The sequence below is a fragment of the Prionailurus viverrinus genome, chromosome A1, assembly GCF_022837055.1.
Source record: "Prionailurus viverrinus isolate Anna chromosome A1, UM_Priviv_1.0, whole genome shotgun sequence".
NCBI lineage: Eukaryota > Metazoa > Chordata > Mammalia > Carnivora > Felidae > Prionailurus > Prionailurus viverrinus.
This window is the reverse complement of record NC_062561.1, coordinates 116,180,685-116,206,426: the sequence shown is the minus strand read 5'-3', so window position 1 is coordinate 116,206,426 and position 25,742 is coordinate 116,180,685. Positions and strand designations below refer to the sequence as shown.

Sequence of the window (25,742 nt, the reverse complement as noted above, 5' to 3'; positions counted from 1 at the left end):
TTGGAAGTTGGAATAATTAAATGTCCAGGAAGTAAATTGAATTTTATGAGTTGCTATTAAAGATACTAGTGACATAATCTAATATTGGGCAAGGAAGCAGACATGAGCATATCAGACAGGATTCATGGCCCAAATGTTCTTTCTTTACTGGCCTTTTGGGGTTCTCTCACTCACTAGTTACAAAAGACTATTTATTTATTATTATTTTATTTGAGAGAGAGAGAGAGCACACATGTGAGTGAGTGGAGGAAAAGATCAGAGGGAGAGAGAGAGAATCTTAAGCAGGCTCCACGCCCAGTGCAAAGCCTGATGTGGGGTCACAACCGTGAGATCATGACCTGAGCCAAAATCAAGAGTTAGAAGCTTAACTGACTGAGCCACCCAGGTGCCCCACAAAGGACTATGTAAATAAAGGCAGGAGAGCTAAGCACATTCCATTTCTAACTGGTTCACTTGGCTTACCTACTATTTTATTTTTCTATTGACTAAAATTGGACAATACTCTACCCTCAAAGAACCTGGGAGGGAACAAACTGGGAACAAGCTTAGAAAAAGCAAGGAAAGAGTGTTTGCTATATCCTATACTATGTCTTTCTTTTTTTTCTTTCTTTTTGAATTTTGCATGTGCAAGCATGATTTTTATTTTTATTTTATTTTATTATTTTTTTAAAGTAATCTCTACACTCAACGTGGGGCTCAAACTCATGACCCCTAGATCAAGAGTTGCCTGCTCCACTGACTGAGCCAGCCAGGCGCCCTGCTATGTTTTTCTTTCTTTTCCAGGAAACATTCATATGTTTTCAAATGTGACAGATGATAGTCACTATTATCGCCGGCGGCACCGACATGAGAGGATGCAGGCACGGAAGGAAGAAGAAGAAGAAGAAGAAAAGCCTCAGGTACCGAGGGAGAACAGCAGAACTGCTGCTCATAAACACTTGTACTGAGCTGACTTTTATGGTGCATATGATCAGGATTTAGAAGTTCAATGTGAGTTATGTTGATAAAATGTGTTTTAGGAAAGGAGAGGCAGTGGTAGGAAGAGGTGGATAATTGGCTCAAATAGGCCCGAATGGTACCTCCTTCCCCACCCATGCTTTGGTGCCATTCCAGGAAATCAGTTCTCCTGTGGGGCTGTCTTCATCAAGATTTTCTTCCCTGCAGAAAATAGGAACCCCCGTCGAAATACGCAGAACTAAAGGGAATTTAAAGTAAGGGATCTAGGGGGTCTCATGAAGCTCAAGGGCAGGACGCACAGCTGGGCCTCATGACAGACAGGAACCAGAAACTAAGGTACAGTCAGGCACCTATACCCCCAGACTATTTGTGGCCAGATTGTCTCCACTTCTACTGCCTCTCTGCATCTGTTTTATTCTCTCTAAGCAGCCTGGCTTGTTCTACTTCCTCTTGCAAACAGCAGCCTCCACTGCCTAAGAGTGTGTGTCCTACAGATGACTGCCTAGCAGTGAAAAGTGAATGTCAATTCCAAATTCCTAGGAGGGAAAATGTGATTATCCCTGCTGGGGTTAGATGTCCCCAGTCCATTCAGCTGTGGCCAAGGCAACAAAGCTACATAATACTAACATGGCCCTTTAAGGGTCACAGTCTGGGCAGACTCACCCAGCGGTGTCTGTTTCACTGGTCTTAGAAAAGGGGGCTGCATGAGAATTACTGTGTGTCAATATAGGTTTTGGGTGGGTCTCCTTCAGCCTTCTCAGCACAGAGGACAGAGTGTTTGGTACTTCTCAGCAGAAAGTACAGACTTCTAGAAGCCTTGGGCTTTGTGCAGTACATTGCAGTAATTTGTATTTTCTTTGGGAAAACTATCCTATTTTCTGTAAGCTTTATATTAACGAAGACCACTTATACCAAATATTGTTTCCTCTTTTCCAGAATACGTATTCTGCATTTATTCAGTTACTTCCAGTTCTGGTGATTGTGATTATATCTGTTATTACTCAGCTGCTAGCTGCTAATCCCCCATATAGTCTATTCTATAAATCGTAAGTCAAATATTTTTAAATTTTTTTTAACAACAATTTGGAGGGTGAAAGATTTGAACGTTTTGCTGGTACGATGCTAACATTTCATTTCCCCTTTGTAGAAAACACTGATTTTGTGTTTAAAGGAACAGCTGGATAGTAAAGAGCAGAGACTCAAAAATACTATAGGCAGTTTCCTGTGTGCTCAGGACACGGATTGCTTTGTTTTACAGCGACATCATCTGATCAGCCGCAGAACAGCAGCAACTGGTTTCTGAAAGATTAGTAGACTAACTTCAGTTTCAGATTAAATTCTTGTCATACCATGTGAGATTTAGAAAGGACCGAATTGAGCTTGTGATTGAATCGCTGGACCCCTCTGGGTCAGGAAAAGAGTATCTGAGATATAGTGACTATTTTCTATTTAAGTAATTGCAAGAATAGGACATTTATTCATGACGAGGCTACAAAGTCAAACCATAGTATCACATTTCTTTGCTTTTACTGAAAATATAGAAATTCATTGTAATGTTTGTATTGCATGCAAATTATGGGCTCAGATAGGAATTTTTTGTTTCTTCAATTAATTATTTCAACTAATTCAGCTTTCAAAGTTTGGTCCCCAGACCAGCATCATCAACATCAACTGTCAGCTTGTTAGAAATGCAAACTCTTAAGCTTCACTCCATGTGTACTGAATCAGAAACTCTGAGGATGAGAACTAGCAATCTGAGTTTTAATAAGCCCTCCAAATAACTCTGGTCCATACTAACGTTAGAGAATCACTGGATTAATTATTTTAAGTTCAATGAGAAATGAATCATTACTCATTATTATAGTTTAGCAGACAAAAACCTTACAAAATGGGGGCACCTTGTTGAGTCAGTAGAGCATTAGATTCTTGATCTCGGGGTTATGAGTTCGAGCCCCAAATTGAGTTTAGAGGTTACTTAAAATATTTTATTATTATTTTTGTTAACATTTATCCATTTTTTGAGAGACAGAGACAGAGCATGGGCAGGGAAGGGACAAAGAGAGAAAGGGAGACGCAAAATCCAAAGCAGGCTCCAGGCTTCAGCACAGAGCCCAGTGTGGGGCTCGAACCCACGAACCGTGAGCCAAAGTCAGACGCTTAACCGACTGAGCCACCCAGATGTCCCTTAAAATAAAATCTCTAAAAAAATTTTTTTAAAAACTTACAAAATGTGGAAGCCATGGGGCATAATGGGGAAAAAAAGTCTTTTCTGGTGATCACTGTAGAATGAAGACTGTATTCTAGATCAGTATCTTCATTTTACATAAAGGAAAGCTGAGAATCAGAGAGAAGTTATTACTATCAGGTCACACTGGCCTGATTCCCTCTATTTTCCGACTTCCCATGTTCCCATTTGCCATTGCTACCTCCTTTCTTGTGCAGCTACTGCGGCAGGGAGGAACTTGCCCTGCTAACACCTTCCCAGACGGAGGTGGGAGAAGTCATGGCCTAAACACTGAGACATTCAGCAAGATCCTTAAGTAGAGAGATGAAAGGAGGAAGCTGAGAAAATGTCAAATATACCTCAGTCAAGATGGAATTTGTCTAGGTTGAGTAAAACTAGCTTGGATTTTGCATATTGCTATCACATTGTTTTAACTTGAATTTGAGATCCCTTCTATACTTCCTTATGGTTAGTATTTAGTTAACCCAGACCTACTGATGTTTCTGAGCACCATATGCCATTGGACAGATCAGACCCACAGAGAGTTAGTGCAAAAGCATTACTAAAATCTTTGTCTGATATTTTTGCAGTTCTCACTTAGCAGCTATGTGTGAAGTACTTTTTACATGTCCTAAAAATTGATACTAGGTTGGTTCTAAGCTATTGGGTTATGTGTGAATAGTTTACTGTAACAATCAGTTCATTCAACCAACATTTACCAATAGCCCACTCTGTGCCAAGTACCATGCTAGGTCCTGCACAATATACAAAATTTTTTTAAACATTCAGCGTTTAACTTTTAGCACAGAAAGCAATATAAGAGAGGTAAATCCTTTAAGAGAATAAAGTAACCATACCAAAGCTGAATTCACAGTATGACATGCTCATATAATGATGACATTACAGTCATTACTTTGCTAGGGAAATTATAAATGTTAGGTGTATTAGACATTGACACTTATGTCTGCCCTATGAAAATGTGATTATAGTTATGACATCTATGCAGCCAGTGCTAAGAGTGATATTGGCAAATATAAAAAGCTTACCTGAGACTCTCTCTCCTTGTCTCAGGACCTTGGGCTACACCATCTCTAGAGAAACACAGAACCTGCAGGTGCCTTACTTTGTGGATAAAAACTTTGAGAAGGCCTACAGAGGAGCCTCTCTACGGGACCTGGAGAAGACGATAGAGAAGGATTACATTGATTACATCCAGACAAGTTGTTGGAAGGAGAAACAACAAAGTAAGATGTTCTAGAAGGGGCTTTCACTGGTGGTCGTACTTCCAACCCAAGGCATTCCCAGCTTCTGGATCCATTCTTTCTCCTTGTTTGAGGCATACCTGTTTATGTGGACAGAAGCCCATTCAGGATACTACAAAAAAGTGAAGTTAATTGACAGGATCCATGTGGCTAGGACTTGGAAACCTTAGGAACTTAGTCAGTCAGCCCTAGTTGCCTATCTGTGTGTCTCTGAGTGTCCACCTCTCTCTGTTCATCTGCCTGCCTCTCCTCTCTGCCAGCTGCCTGCCTTTGCTTCTTTAAGCTTTCCTTCTTCATAACCTGGCTTTGCCCTGGTTGGCTTTGGTTGCTGCCCTCCTCATCACTCTCCCAGTTTCCACAGCCCCACTAGTTATTGGCCCCTTTCTACATCACAAGCTTCCTCCATAAGTTCTCAGTCCTAGCTCGATTGGTCCACTTTCCTATTTCCACACTCCCTACAGGGAAATCTGATCGATCCAGACCAAGTTTTTGAGCCAGACCAAAAGCCAGTTCTAGTTGGCTGTGGCCACATAGATCAAAATTGACCCCTCCTGGGTCTGCCCCTTCAGTAAGGGTGCGTTAGAGCAGGCCTTGAACTCTTTTCCCTCTCTGGAGACAGTGGGGGTAAAAGGGTCTGCCAGGTGGCTTCCAGTTCCAACCGAGTGTTAATGGGGAGTGCTGGTAGCAGGGGTAGTCCTGCCTCTCAGCCAACAGGTTCACTTTTCATCCCGTTTGAATTCCACAGATACACATACACAATCATGTGCACACCACACACATGCATACCTTAATACCCGTATCTTATAAAAACTTGGCTTTGGTTAATTTTTAAAAAGCAAACCAACTCATTTTTTAAAACAGTATTACTGGGTATTATTAAATGTCTAACAGTGCCTGATGAAAGTAGCTCTTCTGTCACAGTGCTGCTAAGCCCTTGCTGACCCATCATGCATCCCCACCCTACCCCCAAGTTAATCTCTCCTTCCTGTGTGTTCTTAAAACACTTTGTTCATCCTGCTAACACAGTACTGTCTTCAGTGTTAGTGTTCTGTAGGTAAATGTCCATCTCACTGTTGGACTGTGGGTTCTCTGAGGATAAGAGCCATGGCTTACCAATCTCGTGTTCCAGGCCCCTGGCATGGTCCTTGATTCAGAACAGGTGCCCAGCCAATAGCTTTTGAAGAGAGGATTCTCAGGACTGGAAAAAACGAAAATGTTTGTGGATTAAGAATCACAGACGGGGGTTAATGTCCTTACCCTGGCCTTTAGGGACCTTGTCTCTGCCCTCTATTTCAGTAGGGCAGAGCCCACCTGAACCCTCACGTGCACTAGGAGCTTGATAGGCAATTACCATGGGATGAAAGGGTAAATTAAGCAGGGGGAAGTTGCTTCAAAAATTTATTGAAAAATACTGAAAAACCTGAGGGGTCAGGAATTACCCTACCTCATGTCAAACTAGGTGTTGCAAGTTTCAAAGATCAGGAAAGAATTTTAGAGCAAGAAAAGGCTTTTGACAGAAAGGCATTTAAAACATGGATCTAAGTCAGGTGAAGGCCACAGTGTGTGTCCTAAAAGTCCCCATTGTACTGTGCCCTGGAGGGTTTTGAATTTGTTGCTTTGCACAAGAACTGGATGAAAACCTGTATTTCACATTCATCAAACACACACCCACCCACGTACACTCCCCAGCTGGATCTTATGGTAAGGATTACATCCAAGGTCGTTTTTTGGCTTATCTCCCCATCACCATGAGGCTAGCTTCAGGGCTTTGGTCCTCTCTGGGTATAAATAAGAATCCAGTGGGTAAGCATGATGCATGTACCCACAAGTTCCGAACAGGGGGTGATCAGCACACACCCTTTAAAAGTCTATTTCTGGCATTTAAGGATGGTGGCTGTCCAGAGTCTCCGCACAACCCAAATGCCATCTGAGAATGAACGGCATCTGTCCTCCGGATCCAGCAGCAAGTGCAGCCAACAAGGTTAAATTTAGCACTTGGAGGTTGTAAAAATAAACCCACTTGAGAACAAAGTTCACTCTTGGCAACATACCGAATGGAAACTGTTTTTAGCAAAGTTAGCCATTGTCTTTTTAAATCTTTTGTTCATCTCTTTTCTCTGTTTTGCCTTAGAATGCTTAATCTGAGTGAATTTCTATGAGTAATCCCTTACGATGAACACTGATTGCCCTGTTTACTCCTTCACAGCTGCATCTAGATAATAAACCCAATGCCAGGGGAAGTGGCCATGCCACTGGGCTGATGGGACAAAAGTAACAGGCAGGATCTGCCTCCCGGCCTGACAGAGCTGAGCTGAGATCCTGGCCCTGCCTGGCAGAGGAGCATTTCTCTCCATGCCCTGGAGCAGGGTAGCACAGTGGGTAGAAGCTTAGGCTTTGAAATGGGGATAAAATGCACTTCATCCTAGAGACGCTGTATGCGTTATAGAAGATGGTATGGGTATAATGCTTAGCATGGTATCTGGCACATATTAAATACCCGGTTCCTGATGGAGTCCAGGCCTTGCATAGTCTTGCTAGCCTGGATGCAGAACTGTCTCATGTGGCTGGATCCTGAGGATGGTTGGGATCCATTGTGGTCTTCCTAACCACATGAGAGCAGAGTGTTCTTGGGAGAGGCTCTGGGACGTGCTTCTGAAGCAATCTTCCTGAGTCAGTTTCCCTGGAAGCCTCAATACTCTGTCCTATCATAGGTCAAGGGAAACATTTTGTGAAGAAGAAAAGCTGTTCTCTTGATGCCCCTCCTACAGATTTTTTTTTTTTTTTTTTACTTAGAAGTTACTGAATTTTGACAAAGTCTGTCAAAAGTAACATATTAGTTGAATTGACCTTTTACTCATTGAAGGACAAAAGCATTCACTGGCAGTTTGGAGAGAAGTTTCTCTAAGCCTAGTAATGGGCATTTGGGACTGGTTCCTTGAAACACTGACATTGTTGCAAAGTCATTGCTCTGGAGCAGGGGTCTCAACCTCTGGAGCATTGAAACTTGGTTTTAATGAACCTTATGAAAAGCTGTGTGATAGTTTGAGAAAAGCATTCGTATATGTACAGTTATCCTTTATCAGCCTCTTAGAGTGGGCTTCAGTGTAGAAAATAGTAAGAATCATGAGCCCTTAGTGTTTTGTAGAGTGAGATTCCAGGCAATAAGGCATTTAGGTAAGTTCAGCAAGCAAAAAACGTAAGGAAATCATTGCAAGGAAAAACAAAGCCACAGAAATCTGTTCCGTATACTGGCATAGCTGTGACTCCAGAGGACCAAAGGCATAGACTCATTTTACAGAGTCCTCCTGAACAGGTTTCCCACATGCCAGAGAAGCCAGAGAAATGGAGTTGGTGCAGTGGGCTGGCCTCAGGAGCAGAGGGCTCTCATTTGGGTGTGGCATACGTTCTCCAGAGAGCCTTCGTGCATGACTGTGCCAAGGCAAGCTCCTACTAGCAGGCAGTGCGGGCACCCTCGCCAAGGGGTGAGAGCGCATTGTTCTTGGGCCCAGGAGGCACACTGCTTGCCAAGCAACTGCTGGGCTAGGGCCCAGGCTCTGAGCCTCCATTGTAGAGGGAGGGTTTTCATGCGTGGCCACCCCTCACCCTGGAGTCCTGCACTTAATCTGCACTTTGGGCCTTACTTGGTGTAAATAGAATCATTGTGAGCAGAAATGCCAGACAGTGTTTTGTGTTGATAGAAATTTATTCAGAAACCAATGCCCATTGTTCCCCCTGGCTAAGTATTAATTCCTATTTCTAGTCAGTTTGCTGATTAATCAGAGACAGGTGCCTCTCGTTCCACCAAGAAAAACAAAATCTGTTGGCAGGATGATTCAGAATGGATAGACATATTTCAAAATGGTTAAAATAGCATTTTCACAAGTATGGTCCTTTAAACACGGAGTAGCTGCCTGCTGTCGGAGGCTTTCAGAAGCCACACGGCCCATCCAAGCGTTCCATCCTGTTAATACACAACACGTCTCTGGGGGTGCTTTTCAGGCTTTCCTTCCTAAGAACGTCTCTGAAACTTGACAAAGGAATGAAAAATAGAGGCAGCCAAACCACCGTTGAGTCGGGAAAGACAGCGGAGATTATATTCTGGTTAAAAATAGAATGACCTTCTCCACCATGAAGAGAAAATGAAATTCATTTAGTCAAGGAGCCAAAGGTCACTGGATCCAGATGATTTCACTTTTAAAAGAGCGCAGCTGCCTTTGGCCTTTGAGTTAGAGACCCCACATGTGGTGAGGGAATGAAGAAAGCCGCCAGCAACTTGGCCTTCTATAGAAGGCATACCCACTGGAGGGAGGCTCTGTGTCAGTTAGCATGTATGAGTTATGATCCAGCAACGCAGGGGACAGAATGGAGCAGCTGTCTTTGTTTCAGATGACAGGAACGGGCGATTGGCCTCCATTCTCTCCCGACTGCCATCTGAATGCCATTCGTAGGAAGGCCACGAAACGGAGTCTCCTCTTACTGCACACGTGCATGTTTCCTAAGTCTGGTGCCAAATGTTCTATTGATAAGAACTAAGTCCGGCGCTTTTATAATTGAGCACGGATACTGTAGGACTCTGGGACCACAGGTGTCCTTTAATCCTTAGCACCTGGTGTAGTATAGCTGCTGGATTCAGGTTTCTTGAATAAATGAGTAAGCGTTTCCTAAATTTAATTAAAAGAAAAAGCATGAAATAAAGTAAAAGGGGCTTTGACTCCAGAAATATTGAAATGAAACAAAGGAGGTTAACTCTCTTGATGAACTGTTACCTCTTTTATCTTTCAGAGTCGGAATTGACAAATTTGGCAGGATTATACAGAGATGAACGATTGAAACAGAAGGCAGAGTCACTGAAACTTGAAAACTGTGAAAAACTTTCCAAACTTATCGGCCTACGCAGAGGTGGCTGAGAGGATGATGGCCCTACACAGGGTCGGGGTTTTGCTACTTGTTACTATTTATGTTCCTAATTCCATTTTATAATACAAAATTAAGAAATGATGAACATTTTACAACTTGCTAACTTTGGTGGGCAGAGTTGAAGGCACTTGAGCATGGAGCCAGACTTCTCATCGCAGAATCTTTCCTGGGGATTGGCTCCAGGGGCCATGAACAGTTCATCTAAGTTGAATTAACGGCAGAGCGTTTGATGTAGTCCCCTTGCTCCGTGCCTACCCTGCCTCTAGGATTGGGTTTCAGGCATCCCAGAGCAGATCTACATATTCTTCCTCCTTCCCTTCTTCAGTTAAATCTCAATGCCCAGCCATTCCTAGGCGTAGCCAAAGCAGCTTAATATTAGTTGTTTACAGTGTGCACGAAGAATGATCCCTCTCCCCTCATGAAAGTCATCATGTCCCCTAGCATTCCGCCCTTGGAACATGGGCCCACCATGCTTGCATTTTCTAAGGGGAATGTGGAGAGATGTCAGCTATTACGGACAATAGTTTTCCCATTTGCCTATCTCTGTTCAAAGTTATTAGCATTAGCAAACTGCCTGATTTGAGTTTCTTTTACTTCCTTAACCCTTTCTCTTGTCGAGGGTCCAGAAAGTAAAAGCTATTGGGTGAAACAGTTCCATGGACAACTCAGCAGCAGAGAGCAGGGGTACGGAGATAAAGGTAAAAATGCAAGACTGAGTTTCCTCTTGCAGCATGACATTTGACCAGAGTCCCTCCACCCCAGAGAAGTCAGACCTAAGAATAGGCATTGCCAGCCAACCAAGATGGTTGCTCAAGCCTAGATCTAGAAGGGAAAGACCCTGTTTCTGTGGCTTTGGAGGTCTGGTATTGGTCCCAAGCAGTCACTGTGTTTAACCCAATGCCCTACATTTTGTTATATGAGATGCTTTGCCATGTAGTCAACATTTATTGAGTGCCTGGTATGAAGCAGGGGCTCCCACATATAGTTTCTTACTTTAGCCTCCTCATAATGCTGTGAAGGAGACATGTTACCCTCCCCCCCCCCTTTTTTTTATGAAAGAGACCGTTGGCCCAGAGAGGATGAATGGTTGACCCAGTCATACAATTGGTAGTGGCAGAGCTAGGCTGATTATCAAGAAGGAAGTGTGAGATCATTCCCATTTGTCTGGTGATTCTAGCCAGATTGTTAAGGCATAATCTTAGGATGCCCTGGTCCCCCCTGACACTGTAACCCTGTATCCTTTTTATGGCAGTCCTGCATTCATTCAGGACACTTCTTCCTTGGTCTTTAGAAGCAAGACCCTCTCTAAAATAATTCTGTATACAAAGCAGAATAGCCACTCAAAGGCAGGTAGCCACTCCCACTGATGACAAGGAAGAAGTAAGCTGTTTCCTTGGCCTTGTGGTTCTGGGCCCTCTTGTCCCTCTTGGGCCCTCTGGGCCCTCTTGGCCCTCCAAACCCCACTGGAACATGGGATCCCTTAGCCTGGCCAAGGTGAGCTGCCAGGATTGAACCGCCTAGATCATTATGAATCAGAACCTGGAAAATCAGTAGGTGACTGTAGTCTGGACTCCAGGATGAAAGAAAAGTTCCCTTATTAAAACTGATTTCCAAAGTAGAGTTTCTCCTTTCAGATTCATAGCCATAATTTAGGCAGATGTGTCTAGTATGGTTCAACATGGACATTCCACAGGGTCAGGAGATGGGTCTAGAGGTGAAGAGTGGATCTTTGGTGGCTGGTAGGGGGCAACTGCTCAGCTGTGGGAGGGAGCAGTTCTAGAAACGCCAGATTTTTCTGCCCGACTAGATCTATCTTCCTGGTTTGGGGGACTTTCTTGATCCTTTCTGAGTAATTGAGGGGATTTATACTATACAATATGCCTGTGAGCCAAACAGGCCGATGGAAAGTTTTCCTATACACATAAAAATCAAAGCTCTTCTCTCCCCAACTCCAATCTCTGCTAGAAAATGGGCCATAATTAAATTGACTTGACATAGATTTCATGGCAGAGATGAATTATCTGTGATGATACTAAATAGAGGCAAAACTAACTCCATTAAATGTAAGGTCTCTTGTCTGTTTTTAAAGCACTGATGGTAGTGTTGTATTTATTACGTAATAGACTACAACACTCACATCTGGCTTTCCTCAGTAGAACGGTATTTGCCTTTGGCTGAAGAATAGTTTAATCTACTTCGTATGGTCCAAAATATGGCTAAACTATGACTTCCTGGGTTCTATTTTAGATGGGTTGTCCACATGGTGGTAAAATAAGCGTCTTCCTCTTGCCTCCATCTTCTGGAAGGTTTCCTGATCTTTAGGTAAGGCTTATTCTTGCTGTCTTGGCGTGCAGCTCTACATGTTTCTGTGAGCATTAATGCAGAATGGGGATGTGTGAGGTGGGGAAGTGGGGCAAAGCAGGGCTCGTGGCTTAAGCAGAAGGTGAAGCTCCCATTCATGAGAATGAAAGTGCTCTTCACGCTGCCTGATCAGCAGTGAGGAGGGGAGGGTGAAAACCCTTCTCACACAGAGGACACTGCAACTTCAAGGAATCCATGTCCCCAGATTAGCAACCCTGAGGTTCATCTGCTCAAACCAGAAAACTTCTGAATTTCCTTGATCAGCTCCAGGCCTCACAACTTGGGACAAGTGACTGGTAAGAAAATGCCACTGCTATGCTTTGTGTTGGAAACTGTTAGAAATTATAGTGAACTCCAAACCCCACTGGAACATGGGATCCCGCAGCCTGGCCAAGCCTTGCATTGTTCTCATTTTCATCCTCATGCTCAGGACTGACTTTGTGAGGAGGCATTGTTGGGATTCCGGAAGCTTTCTGTTACAACTGGCCACACCTGCAAGTTCATTGTCTCTGCATGCCCTGTTCCTCACAGAAGCTAGCTCTTAATTAGTATTTATTTTGGACTTATTTATGGTATAAGCTTAGTGCTCTAATATATTTATTTTGGGGAAGGGCCAAGTTACTCTACATCCTATGTTTGAGCCTGCATTGTTGATACCTCGTGCAGTGACCACCACGTAACTATATACCCATGTGTTCGATATTGACGACGTCACTTGCATCACACTCAGTATTGGGAATTAAAGACGTGAATGTTCTGTGACCAGAGCCAGGTTTGACAGAGGTGGAATCAGCTCCTGGTGGAATATGAATCTTGAACTCTGGTCACCTGATCCACTGCATCTGGATTGAGTGTATTTTAACGGAGAAAGAAATTAAACGATTTTGTATAAAAAGAATGGCTCTATATTTTTCCTTTGTTCTTTTACCCTTGTCCATGCCACCCTTAGGCACCACAGAATGCTGGACTCCCTTGGAGCCAGTTGGACTAGAGAAGGCTTAGTGTCTCTCCTCTGCTACAGTCTTCCCTCATCCATCAGTGGAATTATTGATGTTTAGAATAGATAACATTGGTGGCATCACCAATTCTGTATTTCTTGTCTATCAGATGCTAGCAGCTGCAGGATATTATAGCCTACATACAGAGCTAAACTACTTAGCCCCCAAATCAGGTGTTATCCCAGTTCCCTAATGGCCTTGTTCCCAACGACCCATATTTAGGAAAGTCTTGGTTTAAAAAATACAGTACAGGGGCTCCTGGGTGGCTCAGTCAGTTAAGCGTCCAACTTCGGCTCAGGTCATGATTTCACGTCTAGTGGGTTCGAACCCTGCATTGGGCTCCATGCTGACAGCTCAGAGCCTGGAGCCTGCTTCAGATTCTGTGTCTCCCTCTCTCTCTGCTCCTCCCCTGTTCACACTCTGTCTGTCTGTCTGTCTGTCTGTCTCTCTCTCTCTCAAAAATAAATACTAAAAAAAAAAAATATATACAGTACATGGGGGTGCCTGTGTGGCTCAGTCGGAAGAGCATGTGACTTTTGATCTCAGGGTCATGCGTTCAAGCCCCACTTTGAGGGTGGAGATTACTAAACAAAAACACAAATTCAAAATATAGAGTACATGGTTCATAACAATATCTTTCATTTGAAGAAAGATAGAGATGAGATTCAATTCAGCAAAGATGGAGAACTTACTGTGTGTCCAGTGGGCTGAGCTTTGGGGATGGGGCTTGGGGAATAAGTGAGACCCAGCACCACAGCTCCAGCTCCTGGAGCTCATATCTGAGGGCAAAGCTAACTTCAGACAAGTTAGCTCCCCAGTGGGATGAATGTCAAAGGGGAAATCAAGAAAACCTTCAGGTTCTTTAACAGGAATGTGATCCAGTTTGAGGCTTCAGTGAAATCAACTCTGAGGGAGAGAGACCTGAAATATAATCATCCTTCTTACAGAATGCAGTGATTTTTTTTTAATGTTTATTTTTAAGAGAGAGAGAGAGAGTGGGGGAAGGGCAGAGAGAGAGGGACAGAGAATCCCAAGCACACTCCGCAATGTCAGCACAGAGCCTGATGCGGGGCTCGAACCCACAGATGTGAGATCATGACCTGAGCCCAAGTTGGACGCTAAACTGACTGAGCCACCCAGGCATCCCTGCAGTGATTTTTTTTTTTTTAAGAGAGGACAGAAAAATACTCTGAGTGCTCCCATTTCCATGAATAACACCACCATTGATCCAGGTGTGAAAGTCAGAAAGCCAAGAAACCGTGTGGTAGACTTAATTTGAAGTCTCCCAAAGGACCATGCTTAATATTTGTGCCCTTGCATAGTCCCCTTTCTAATCTGGACTGGCCTTTGATCTTTAACCAAAAGAATGTGGCAAAACTAGCAGCTTCCATTTTTGCACTTAGGAGAAGTCAGCTGCCATGTAAGTCCAACCACCCTGAGACCACTAAGCTAACCACATGGAGAAACCAGGCAGAGGAGAGGAGAGGAGAACCAAACAAGTGAGCTGGCAGCAAGGACTGAGAACCCAGACAGAAGATCCAAGCTGAGCTGTTTGGGCCACCCTAGCTGATGGGTTTGAACACCAAGCCCTGTTCAAACCGCCGAGTCATGAGCAAATGACAATATAGTTACTGTTTTAAGTCATTACATTTTGGGGTAGTTTGCAGCAGTAGACAACCAAACACCTTGGCTTCCTTTGTCTTGTAACCCCTCCTTCGTTAAATCCTATCAGTTTGACCTCCAGAACATTCTAAATCCAACTACTCTCTTCATCTCCTCTGATACCATCTGACTCCCAAACTACCAGCTGCTTTTTCTGATAAAAACTGCAATAGCTTCTTAAGTAGTCTCTGTGCATCTACTCAGGGCCACTTCCAATCTGTACACCTTGCTGCAACCAGAGAGATCTTCCCAGAGCATAAATTATGTCACCCTCTCGCTTAAAATATTTCAGTAGCTTTCTTTTGCTCCAAGAATAAAAACCATCAAAGTTCTTTACGGGGTCTAATGCTTAACAAGGTTCTACCAAGTTTCTGGCCACTGACCCTGCTTGCCCTGTACATCTATCTTTTTCTTTTCTGCCAAACTAGGCTTTTTTCTTTTTTTGAGGTGTTTTTTTTTTTTAATTTTATTTTTTGAGAGAGAAGAGAATGAGATCATGACCTGAGCTGCAATCAAGAATCAGACGCTAAACTGACTGAGCCACCCGGGTGCCCCCATACTAGCCTCTTAATTACTACACTCTGCCAATCCCTTTTGCCCCAGGGACCTTACATATACTATTCTCTCTTTCTGAAACCCTTGCCCACTCACCGGCCCCTGCCTGCTTTGTTAAGTGCCTCCTGGTTTATCTTAATAGGTTTCAGCTCAAAATCCCACTTCCACACAGAAGCCTTCCCTGACACTCCAGACGGGGCAAAATCTCCCTTTAAAATACTTTCATTCCAGGGCACCTAGCTGGCTCATTTAAAAGAGCATATGACTTTTTTTTTTAATGTTTATTTATTTTTGAGAGAAAGAGAGCACAAGCTGGGGAGGCGCAGAGAGAGAGGGAGACAGAGGATCCAAAGCGAGCTCTGTGCTGTCAGCAGAGTCACCCCTAGGTAGAGCATATGACTGTTATTAATAGCAGGTCGTCAGTTCAAGTCCCACGTCAGGCCTGGAGCCTACTTAAAAAAAAAAAAAATACAGGGGCGCCTGGGTGGCTCAGTCAGTTAAGCGTCTGACTTCAGCTCAGGTTATGATCTTGTAGTTTGTGAGTTCAAGCCCCACAATAGGCTCTGCTGACAGCTCAGAGTCCGGAGCCTGCTTCAGATTCTGTCTGTCTCTCTCCCTGTCTCTGCCCCTCTGCCGCTTGCGCTGTCTCTCTCTTTCTCTTAAATATAAGTAAACATTTAAAAAAAATACCCATTCCTCTCAGCACCTGTCATAGCTATAATGTTATTTATTTGGATAATGACTTAATTTAGGATTTAAGTAAGTATTTATTTGATGATTGTCTCCCCCACTAGACTAAGTTTCATTCTGGGTTTATCTGAGCTGAACCTTAAAGAAATGACAAGTCATCTGCACATTGGCTGGAAGTGCAGCCCAAAGTCTTTGAAACTACAGTGGGATGTGTCCCATCTCCTTGAATCTGAGCCCTGAGGCCTCCTGACAAATAGAAAATAGCAGAAATTACACTGTACTGTTTTTTAGGCCTAAGCCTTAAGGAAGTGGCCATCTTCCATTTCCTTTTTTTTGTTGTTAGTTTTTTTTAACATTTATTTATTTTTGAGAGACAGAGAGCAAGCGGGGGAGGGACAGAGAGAGAAGGAGACACAGAATCTGAAGCAGACTCCAGGCTCTGAGCAAGATGTCAGCACATAGCCCAAAGCGGGGCTCAAACCCACAAACTGAGATCATGACCTGAGCCGAAGGCGGACACTCAACCGAGTGAGCCACCCAGGTGCCCCGGCCATCTTCCATTTCCTATCACTTTGGGTGCTTTCTCTTAAACCTAATCACCATGCTATGAGAAAGCCTAAATAGCCCATGGAGAGGGACAAGAAACTTGGTCCTCAGGCTCAAATGCGTTCCCTGCTGATAGCACTAAATTTGCCAGTTATATCAATGAGCCACCTTGGAAACAGAATTTCTAGCCTCTCCTTTCCCAGTCCCCCCACCAAAATCCCATCTGATACTACATCATGGAGCAGAGATGAACTTTCACTATTGAACCCCGCCTAAATGGAAGATTCCTGAGCAAAATGATTTTTTTTTTAAGCTGTAAATTTTAGGTGGTTAGTTATACAGCAACAGAAAATGGGAACATCAACCAGAAGGACAACCCTGTGCAGAAAGGCAACACTTTCCGGGGCAGGATCACAGAGCTGTTTGTGATGTCATGCCATCCTGAGTCTTACTGAGCCCTGGCCGGCCAGGAGCCTGGAGTGTTTGTTGACATACAGAGGGGGAGTCTGTGGCAGTCCTCAACCAGAGGACAATCTGTCATGTTCATGCTGGTATGCAGGGTGCAGACCTGGATCCAGGGTTCTCTCTTGCTCACAACCTTCCCTCCCCGGGGAATTGGCTGGTGGAGACTACTACACTCCAGAGTTTTGCCCTGAGGGGCAGCCTATTCCAACTTCTGGAGGTGAATGTGAATGGCAAGGGTTATCAAATTAGCATTTCAGGGGTGCCTGGGTGGCTCTGTTGGTTAAGAGTCTGACTCTTGATTTCGGCTCAGGTCATGATCTCATGGTTTCGTGGGTTCAAGCCCTGCAGCAGGCTCTGCGCTGGGGATTCAGTCTTTTTCCCCCAACCACCGCCCCTCCCCTGCTCATGCTCTTTCTCTCCCCCAAAATAAATAAATAAACTTAAAAAAAAGAAATAGCATCTCATTAAAGACTTGAGAGAGAAGAGACAGTTCAAGGGGGGAATCCAGGTATTCCTGCCCCAGAGGAATGTGCAGCTTTGTCCAGGGTGATTCAGATGAACACTCACATTCAATAGACAAAACTCCAAGAAGGCGCTGTGCTGAGGCACGCAACCTAGAAGACACCTTCTAGGCCCTTGCTGTCCAACACAGTAGCCACAAGCCACTATGGCTATTTAAATTAAAATGTTAACTAATCAAAACTTTTAATAATTTAAAACAATTCCTCAAGTCTCATGAGCCACATTTCAAGTGCTAAACAGCCAAATGTGGCTAGTGGCTGCAGTATTGGACAGTGCAGATACAGACTATATCCGTCACCTACATTTTATTGGATGGTACTGCTCTAGGCCCTTTAAGATTGGTCAACAGAAAAGGCCTTGCTCTCAAGGATGTGAGAACAAAAACAAGAAACAAGGAAAGATAAAACAAGGGCTACCACTGAGAGACTCACAGGAATGGTCACATTTATCAGGCCACAAATTCCAACCCCAAAATAGGTCCCTAAGGAGCTTTGGGAAGCAGCCTGAGTGGCCCACCTGAATTTTCAGCTTCCCTTCCTGGTCACTGATAACACTTTTTCCAAACTCCTTAATATAGTCATTTCTTGCCTGGGGGGTTTCAATTTCCATAAACTTTAGTATCCAATATGTTCAACAAAAATGTAACACAGCATCATGGTTAAGAACATGGACTCTGAAATCAAACTTTCTGTGTTAAAACCTGACCTTGGCAAGTTACTCATTCTCATAGAACCTGGTTAAGGGTATTATAACCTACTTCCCAAAGTTATTGTGAAGATCACATGAAAAAGCTTAATGGTGCCACAGAATAGTGAATACTCAGTGAATATTCGCTCCGATTTTTCCTAAGCTTATTTAATCTTATTTGGGTTTTGAAGAAAGCCTTCAATGGGGTTGTGATGATCCCCCTATATCCTCAATGGGGATGTGTGATCACTTTATCCTTGTCTACCTCCATTCTCCGTGTCTTTCATGCCCCTCTTCAGTTCTCCTGATCTCTCAGGGCCGTCGCCGGCACTTTGACATGGTGGCACCTGGCTCCAATGTGGCTACCAACAACCTGGTACCAGAGTATGAGGAGGACTCTTCATCTTGGGTGAGACCACTCTCCTTTTCTGGTCTGTGCTTCCCTTCGTTGCTTGGGTTCAGATTACCTAAACACTAAATGTATTCGTACTTGTAAAAGAAATCACAGGAGGCTGGAGTCTCATACTCTGGGTGAAATCCAGAGATTAGGGTGGGAGAAAGAGGGCTGTTAACGTCAAAAATGCAGGAGTTGCCTTAGCTGGCTCTTGCTTCACAGGTCTTGCAGTTTAACAGGCCCTGGGATAAGGCTGAGGGCCTTGTCTGAGTGAGGGCTGTTCACCAAACCGTGCCCCGTCTGCTCCTCAGGTCTGCGTGACGAACACAAGATAAAACAGGTGTGCACATAAACTATAAACTTAAATCCCTAAGGGTTGTTAGAAGTTCCTCCACGGGAAGGCTGTGCTTTTAACAGAGTGGCTCCTTTAAGAGGCGGGCTCCATCCCTACTAACAAAGAAAGTCCCCGCCCCCGGTTGCCAAGGTGCTCTATGGCGTCCCATTCTCATTGGTGAACGTCAGTGGGTGAGGCGCCCAGAGACATTTCCAACGAGCTGGCGGGGGGGAAAGATGGCGACGCCCCTCGGGTGGTCGCAGGGGGCGTCAGGATCAGTGTGTCTCGCTTTCGATCAACTGCGGGACGTGATCGAGTCTCAGGAGGAACTGATTCACCAGCTGAGGAATGTGGTATGCAGCCCGAAGAGCTGGGGGAGGGCCGGACCGGACACCTAAATGGCGGGGGCGGGGCCAGACCCTGTCCCGACGCCGATGGCGAGCTTAGAGCACATTGCCAATGGCGTAATCAGGAGGAGGCGGGGCCCGAGTATGTTCTGGCTGGTAGGCGTGGAGCCAAAAAGGGTCAAGGTCTTCATGATTATTTTCCAGGGAATTTAAACAAAATTAAGTTGCTTTCTACTCTCTGTCTGGTTGTGTAAGGCCTACTAGATATCTCCCCGTGTATTCACTGAGCCTCACTTTCCCCACTTCTAATTGGAGATGACTTCATTGGCTTCCCCGGGGGTTCTCAGATGCAGGTATTGAAACTATAACGCGTTTTCCATTATGGACATCTCCTCCCCAGTGTCTAATGCAGCGCCATTTTGAGTGCAGTAAGCACAGGTTTGTCCCTTGCACATGTTAACTTAAGGGCCTGCGACCCTTTAATGCCCCTTTGCTTTTGCCTTCTGAGTCAAATCCTAGTTCATGAGTTCAAAGCATTGGAGCCACAGATTACCTGGACAGGCATGGTAAAGTCTTGGCCAGCTGAAGTTCATGGTTTTTCTGTTTTTATTTTCTATCTTGATAAGAGAGCTGGGAGATATCTCCATCTCAGAAACAAAACTGACTTAACATCTATTTCTCACCCTGAGGGGTGCGTGCAGCTCTAGGCATTCAATTCCCTGCAATTCCCTGAGGGTACCCAGCTCTTCTTTGCAGCTGGCCTTTGCATGTATGTTCTCACCATCTAGAACACTTTTCTGTTCCACCCCCTCTTCTTGCCCACCCCTGTTTACCAGTCAGAGCTCATGTCTGATGACCCCTTCTCCAGAAGCAGGTCTGACCCTTCCCCAGACCAGGGGCCTCCTCTGGGCACCACAGCCTTTTGTGCTTCTCCATCATAGTGCACACTGTGTTAGAAGTACTGGCCATGGGCTATCTCCTATATCAAACTGGTTGCTCCTTGAGGGCAGGACCTAGAGCTGAGCCTCTGTGAATCTTATGGAACCAAATTCTCCCTGTTCAGAGCCCAAGTCTCATCCTAGGTGCCCTGGGTATCATCCCATTGTCTAACCTTGGTCCTGGTCCCTAGAGAGTACCCCTTCAACACCAGCCCCAGGCCCTCCCTGAGCCAGGCTCTGTTGCAGATGGTTCTCCAGGATGAAAATTTTGTCAGTAAAGAAGAGTTCCAGGCAGTGGAAAAGAAGCTGGTGGTAAGTAAGTGCTTCTGTGGGCTCCTGATCTTCCCCCATTTCCTGGGATCCCTGTGGATGGGCACAGTTATTATTGGCCTCTGACAGCTTCCTGCCCTAGTAGTGAGGACAGAATCTTCCTGTACCCTGGCTTCTATATGCCTGTCTGAGAAATGGAGCTGTTAATGGAACCTAGGAGACCTAGGGTAGCTCAGGGGTAATGAGGTCACTGCTTTCTGTTCCTGCAGGAAGAGAAAGCTGCCCATGCCAAGACCAAGGTCCTCCTGGCCAAGGAAGAGGAGAAGTTGCAATTTGCCCTCGGAGAGGTAGAGGTGCTATCTAAACAGCTGGAGAAAGAGAAGCTGGCCTTTGAAAAAGCGTGAGTGGGCCTTTCAAAGGGTTGTGAAGGGTTGGGGGTCCAGGCTGCCTGTCAGCCTTCCCACCCTCTCTTGTCTTATCTTCTCCACCCAGGCTCTCCAGTGTCAAGAGCAGAGCCCTGCAGGAATCCAGTAAGAAGGACCAGCTCATCACCAAGTGCAATGGTAGGCGGGAGGCCCGTGCTCCCCCCCACGCTTACATACATGGGCTCTTCCCTAACAGCGCAGTGCCTGTGTCAAGGGCAGGGTTTCACCCCAACTTCTGCCCCCGGCTGAGGATACCAGGAGGCCCAGGCGGGCCACACCATCGCAAAGGCCTTCAGGGACCAGGCAGGCCACGGAAATGAGGGAAGCAGTTGGTGTACAATATTCTTCATGGCCATAAAGGAATGGGCTCGCTCCCATTTTTCTTGAAACATACGACCTTTTAGTCCAACTTTTGTTTTCCCACTTTTGATGGGTATTAGAAATAGTGTACTTCACTCATACCTGTTACAAGAGGAACAGCAGGGCAAGCACAGTCCTATCTGGGAGCTAACTGCTAGGGACCCAGTAGGGAAGGGTAGGGACTGTGGTGACAGGAAGAGCCGTGCCCTCTCTCAAGGGCTTAGTGCCTCTGCTCTGGGGAGGAGGGGGGCAGTATTGTCAGATCCTTAAAAAAGAAACTGGAAGCCAGTTTTTCATGGAAACTTTTCTGACTTTTTAGTGTTGGCAACTGATTTAGAAATTTTAAAACTATTGTATAGGCTAAGTATAATATGTTCATAGGCCATTAGTTTTCATCTCTGCTCTGTGCAGATGTATGTGGCTCCTTGTTGGCTCACTTGGTGCCATGAGCTGTGGGGCTCTTTCTGTCAGCCACCCAGTGTCTCTAGATCCCAGGAATGCCTTTCAGTTTCCCAGAACACTGAATTCCCCTTACCTGGTTTAAGGAACAGATCTGAATTCCACATGCAACATCTGCTTCATACATTGCAGCAGATTTTGAGTAGGCCAGAGACCAGAGCCCAATTCCAAAAGAGATTCAGAGTCCCTTCTGATGGATTGTCACCTGAAGTCTTGGGCACCCCGTACCCACCAATCCAGCCCTCTCTCCCTTGGTGAGTACTCTTACTAATAAGATGCCAACAGGCCGATATCTTGATCTGACCAGGTGGGCTGACAGGCCTTGTGGCTGTTTGACCAAGGGCTCTCAGTAGGGCCTCCTGGGGCCCAGCAGGCAGTCACTGCCTCTGTACCCAAGGCCACCAGACCCCACTCCTTCCTGTCTCTCTGCCTGTCCCCATACTTCCCTAAAAGAAACCTAGAGTTCTTTTCTGGTGGTACTCAAGCATTTCCTAGAGATCAGCCAAAGCCACGGGGTTCTATGTCTGCTTGTGGAAGGTGTGTGTGTGTGTGTGTGTGTGTGTGTGTGTGTGTGTGTGTGTGTGTATGCTATGGGGATGGAACCTGGCTGCCCTCCCCCAGAATGTCCCAGACCCCTCCAGTGGGACACAAGCCCTCACCTGAGCAAATCTCATGAGCTGAGCCTCCCCCTGGCCTGTTAGCCAGGTTGGAGAACCTCCCTTTCTGTGGTTTTAGTTTGTTTGGTTTTTTTTTAATTTTTTTTTTCAACGTTTTTTTATTTATTTTTTGGGACAGAGAGAGACAGAACATGAATGGGGGAGGGGCAGAGAGAGGGAGACACAGGATCGGAAACAGGCTCCAGGCTCTGAGCCATCAGCCCAGAGCCCGACGCGGGGCTCGAACTCACAGACCTCGAGATCGTGACCTGGCTGAAGTCGGACGCTTAACCGACTGCGCCACCCAGGCGCCCCTAGTTTGTTTTTTATACTTACATAGTTTCTTATTTTTCTCAAAGGGATTTTCTAACCATTCTCTCTGTGGGTGCTATTTATTTTAAATTCATCTCTAACTTATTTTAAAAGATTCACATAAATTTCTGATGCCTTTTCCCAAAAGAATTTCACAATCAATCAATCTGCGTGACCTGGGGAAGAAGGTTCAATAGGCGTGGTCCTATGACCGAGTGAGCTCATTTTCATTCTCTTCCTTCTCCTGTGTCTTTGTCTCCTCTTTTCTATGCTGTGTATTAACTTTTTACCAAATCTTCTCTTCTGAAACCTTAAATACTTAAGCATTTCTACATTTTTTAGACCTTGTGTTCTAGTTAATATTTGTCTAATCTTTAAATGTGGTGGGATTTTCTTCCTAGGAGGATCAGAATTTTCCAGGGCTCCCCAAGGGTCAGTTTATGTAAATGAAGCACCGCCTCCCCCCCTTCCCTACAACCTCTTTCGATTTTGATGCAAGACACAAAAATCATCCTTGCATCTAATGAGCACTTAATTTGGGGTAAGCTTTGTCACCACTATCTCCTCTCACCTCACGCCCCTGTGCTGTCCCTGTCAGCAGATGAGAAAATGGGTCTAGAAGAGGAGGCAACTTGCCCAAAGTAGCAAGACTGTCTCATCAATATTAACACTGCTAAAACATCACCCTCTGTTCTCTGATCAGTTCCTGAGTTTTAACTCTCTTTCAGGAGCTGCCTCCTTGAGGGTAGGGGCCCTGTCTTCTCTCCTTAAGCCCTAGCACAAGTCTGGGCATCCAGCTGGCCCTCAGTACGTCTGGTTGGATTGAGATGACTGAACTAAGTGATGTTTCTAAGTCCTAATTCCCCAGAGGATATCCTGGTCATTCATTCCACAAATAAATTTATTGTGCACCTTCTATGTGCCAGGTACGATTTTAGGCCTTAGGGTTAAAGCAGTAAATTTAAATAATATTTATCATTATGGATTTCATGGATGTAAATCCTAGTAGAGAAGAAAAGTGAGTAAAATATGTGGTATATTAGGTATAAGTGCTAAGAAGAAAAAGAAAGCAGGAAAAAGGGATAGGAACTATTGGGAGAGGTTGTACTTTAAACTAGGAAGTGTCTTGCCAAGGAGGTGATAGCTGTGAAGATCAGCAGGAGTTAGGGACAGGAGCCATTCATCCTCCTGCCTTTGGGCAGCACTGTCCACCTCTCTGCAGAGGCCTTTTCCTGCCCTCATGTGAGTCACCTGGTCCAGAATAGAGTTGTAAAGTCACTGACACATTCAGCAGACATTGTGCCGCTCAGTCACCATCCTATCAAAACTCCATAATAAACTCATTCTTACCATGATGTTAACAGCTACTTGTGGAGAACCCCTGGGTCAGGAGAGCCAAGTTCTAAAAAGACCCATAAGGGAATGAATGCCTTATCTCAGGAAGGAGCCCTTCGGATAGGAACCACGCCTTCTCCCTGCCTCTCTCCCCCACAGAAATTGAGTCTCACATTATAAAGCAAGAAGATATACTTAATGGCAAAGAGAATGAGATTAAGGAGTTGCAGCAAGTTATCAGCCAGCAGAAACAGATCTTCAGGTGAGGCGTCTGGGCTAGGCTGGGGGTTGTTGATGGAAGTAGGGAGCCAGCTCTCTGGTCCCTACCCTAGACTGTCCCCAGCCCATGCCCAGCCAGCTCCATTGCAGGAATCACATGTCTGACTACCGGATCCAGAAGCAACAGGAGAACTACATGGCCCAAGTGCTGGACCAGAAGCATAAGAAAGCCTCAGGGACGCGTCAGGCCCGGAGCCACCAGCATCCCAGGGAAAAATAAAATTGTCTTCACCTTCCTGTTCTGTAGCTGTAATGCTGGACCTCTGCCTTCTCTGCTGTGGGGGTCCCCATCCCTGTGGGTTTCTGCTTCTGCCACGTCAGGCCTCACCGGTGCCCTGACTCCCAGAGAAGAGGCAGAAGGCACTCTTTTTTTCTCCCTGCCTGCCTCCTGGGCCTTCATGACAGAAGGGAGAATCAAGTTACCAGGGACTGGGTGGGGGACAGGCCTTGGACCACTACTTTCCAGGCCACTCCTTGGCTCAGAAAAGGATGCTGCTCAAGTCTCCAGCCCCTGCCACTTCCCTCCCTCCCTTGGATAGTAGGGGGAGTGAAAGTGTGGGGGTATAGCGTAGGGGAGGACTACTTTGTTATCTAATAGGCCCTGTCCTTCCTACTCTTGGTATTTAATCCCTCCCTATGTAAACAGCTCTGGTTACCCCTGGTTACCTGTAAACACCCCACCCCACTCCCAGTGCCTTGGTAAATTTAACTCTCCCAACTTGGCTATAGAGCAGGAAGGGCTGTGTGTGTGTGTGTGTGTGTGTGTGTGTGTGTGTGTGTGTGAAGTCCTGACCAGAGACATCAAAGCTCATGGGTTCTAGGACCACAATGAATTTGGGAAATCAATTTCCAACATATAACGTTATGTTATATAACATGTGAATCACAGTCACATATAACTGTGAATCACACTTGCACCTTCTTTTTTTTTTTTTAACTTTTTTTTTTTTCCAACGTTTATTTATTTTTGGGACAGAGAGAGACAGAGCATGAACGGGGGCGGGGCAGAGAGAGAGGGAGACACAGAATCGGAAACAGGCTCCAGGCTCTGAGTCATCAGCCCAGAGCCCGACGCGGGGCTCGAACTCACGGACCACGAGATCGTGACCTGGCTGAAGTCGGACACTTAACCGACTGCGCCACCCAGGTGCCCCTACACTTGCACCTTCTTACACTTCCCCCAAACAGAAGCTCGAGTCTTCCCAAAGGGAAGGAAGGGAAAAGGACCATGCTATGTCTATTTTTAAGGTGGGGGAAGTCTGCGAAGGGTCTAGGACTCACTAAAGTTGCATATGCAGGGCTAGATGATAGGCAGGTTTGATCCTTTCACAAGCCATCTCTGATGGCTAGGTGATCATGGAGACATACCCAGGCAGGAGACCCACTCAGAGGCTGAGTCAGATTTGTCAAGTCTAGCCTAACCCGGGTCAGTGTGAGGATGAGTACAATGGGGATGGGGGTGCTGATGCGTTTGCTCCAAGGCCACCTGGAGCCTGAATCATAGTAGGAACTCGAAGCCAGAAGTTTAAGGGTAAATGGTGCCCATTGTCATTGTCCCAGGGCTATGACAGGTGGTGACTCCTTCCCAATCTGTTCCTGTCCCCAGGGTGCTGGAGTGAGGGCCTTGCAAGTGCCTGGGAGAGCACAGAGCTCTTTCTGCCTCAGAGTCTTTATACAGGGGGCCACAGCTACCCCCAGAGGTTCCTAGGAGACCCCCACATAGGCATCCAGGGCTTGTTCTAGGTGCCAAGGCAGAATGGGAATGCTAGAGCTATGCACTCCAGCCC

The 25,742-nt window shown here is 45.5% G+C and overlaps 2 protein-coding genes across 7 annotated transcripts in view; both read left to right on the top strand.

Annotated features, from left to right (window-relative positions):
- Positions 1-12,616, top strand: part of DNAJC18 (DnaJ heat shock protein family (Hsp40) member C18) — a 28,143-nt gene extending 15,527 nt beyond the window's left edge. For all 5 annotated transcript variants that reach the window (XM_047851697.1, XM_047851724.1, XM_047851688.1 and 2 more), the window contains 4 exons: positions 784-899; positions 1,894-2,003; positions 4,253-4,425; positions 9,226-12,616. In XM_047851697.1, coding sequence (XP_047707653.1) covers positions 784-899; positions 1,894-2,003; positions 4,253-4,425; positions 9,226-9,350 — 524 coding nt within the window. In that variant the 3' untranslated portion in view covers positions 9,351-12,616. The remainder of the gene's footprint in view (positions 1-783; positions 900-1,893; positions 2,004-4,252; positions 4,426-9,225) is intronic.
- A 6,156-nt stretch (positions 12,617-18,772) lies between these two features.
- Positions 18,773-24,208, top strand: SPATA24 (spermatogenesis associated 24). 2 transcript variants are annotated; one of them, XM_047851788.1, is made up of 6 exons: positions 18,773-18,927; positions 20,106-20,171; positions 20,399-20,529; positions 20,622-20,692; positions 23,836-23,938; positions 24,046-24,208. In XM_047851788.1, exons 1-6 carry the CDS (start codon positions 18,811-18,813, stop codon positions 24,173-24,175), a joined length of 618 nt encoding a protein of 205 aa, XP_047707744.1. In that variant the 5' UTR covers positions 18,773-18,810; the 3' UTR covers positions 24,176-24,208. The 2 variants fall into 2 exon arrangements, with proteins under 2 accessions (XP_047707744.1, XP_047707735.1); XM_047851779.1 differs by having other exon boundaries at positions 24,031-24,208.
- The last annotated feature ends 1,534 nt before the right edge of the window (positions 24,209-25,742 follow it).

Coding starts and splice junctions, on each gene's coding strand:
- SPATA24 (XM_047851779.1), top strand. CDS start 18,811: ATGGCGACGCCCCTCGGGTGGTCGCAGGGGGCGTCAGGATCAGTGTGT. Junction 18,928..20,105: donor TTCACCAGCTGAGGAATGTG/GTATGCAGCCCG, acceptor GCTCTGTTGCAG/ATGGTTCTCCAGGATGAAAA. Junction 20,693..23,835: donor GCTCATCACCAAGTGCAATG/GTAGGCGGGAGG, acceptor TCTCCCCCACAG/AAATTGAGTCTCACATTATA.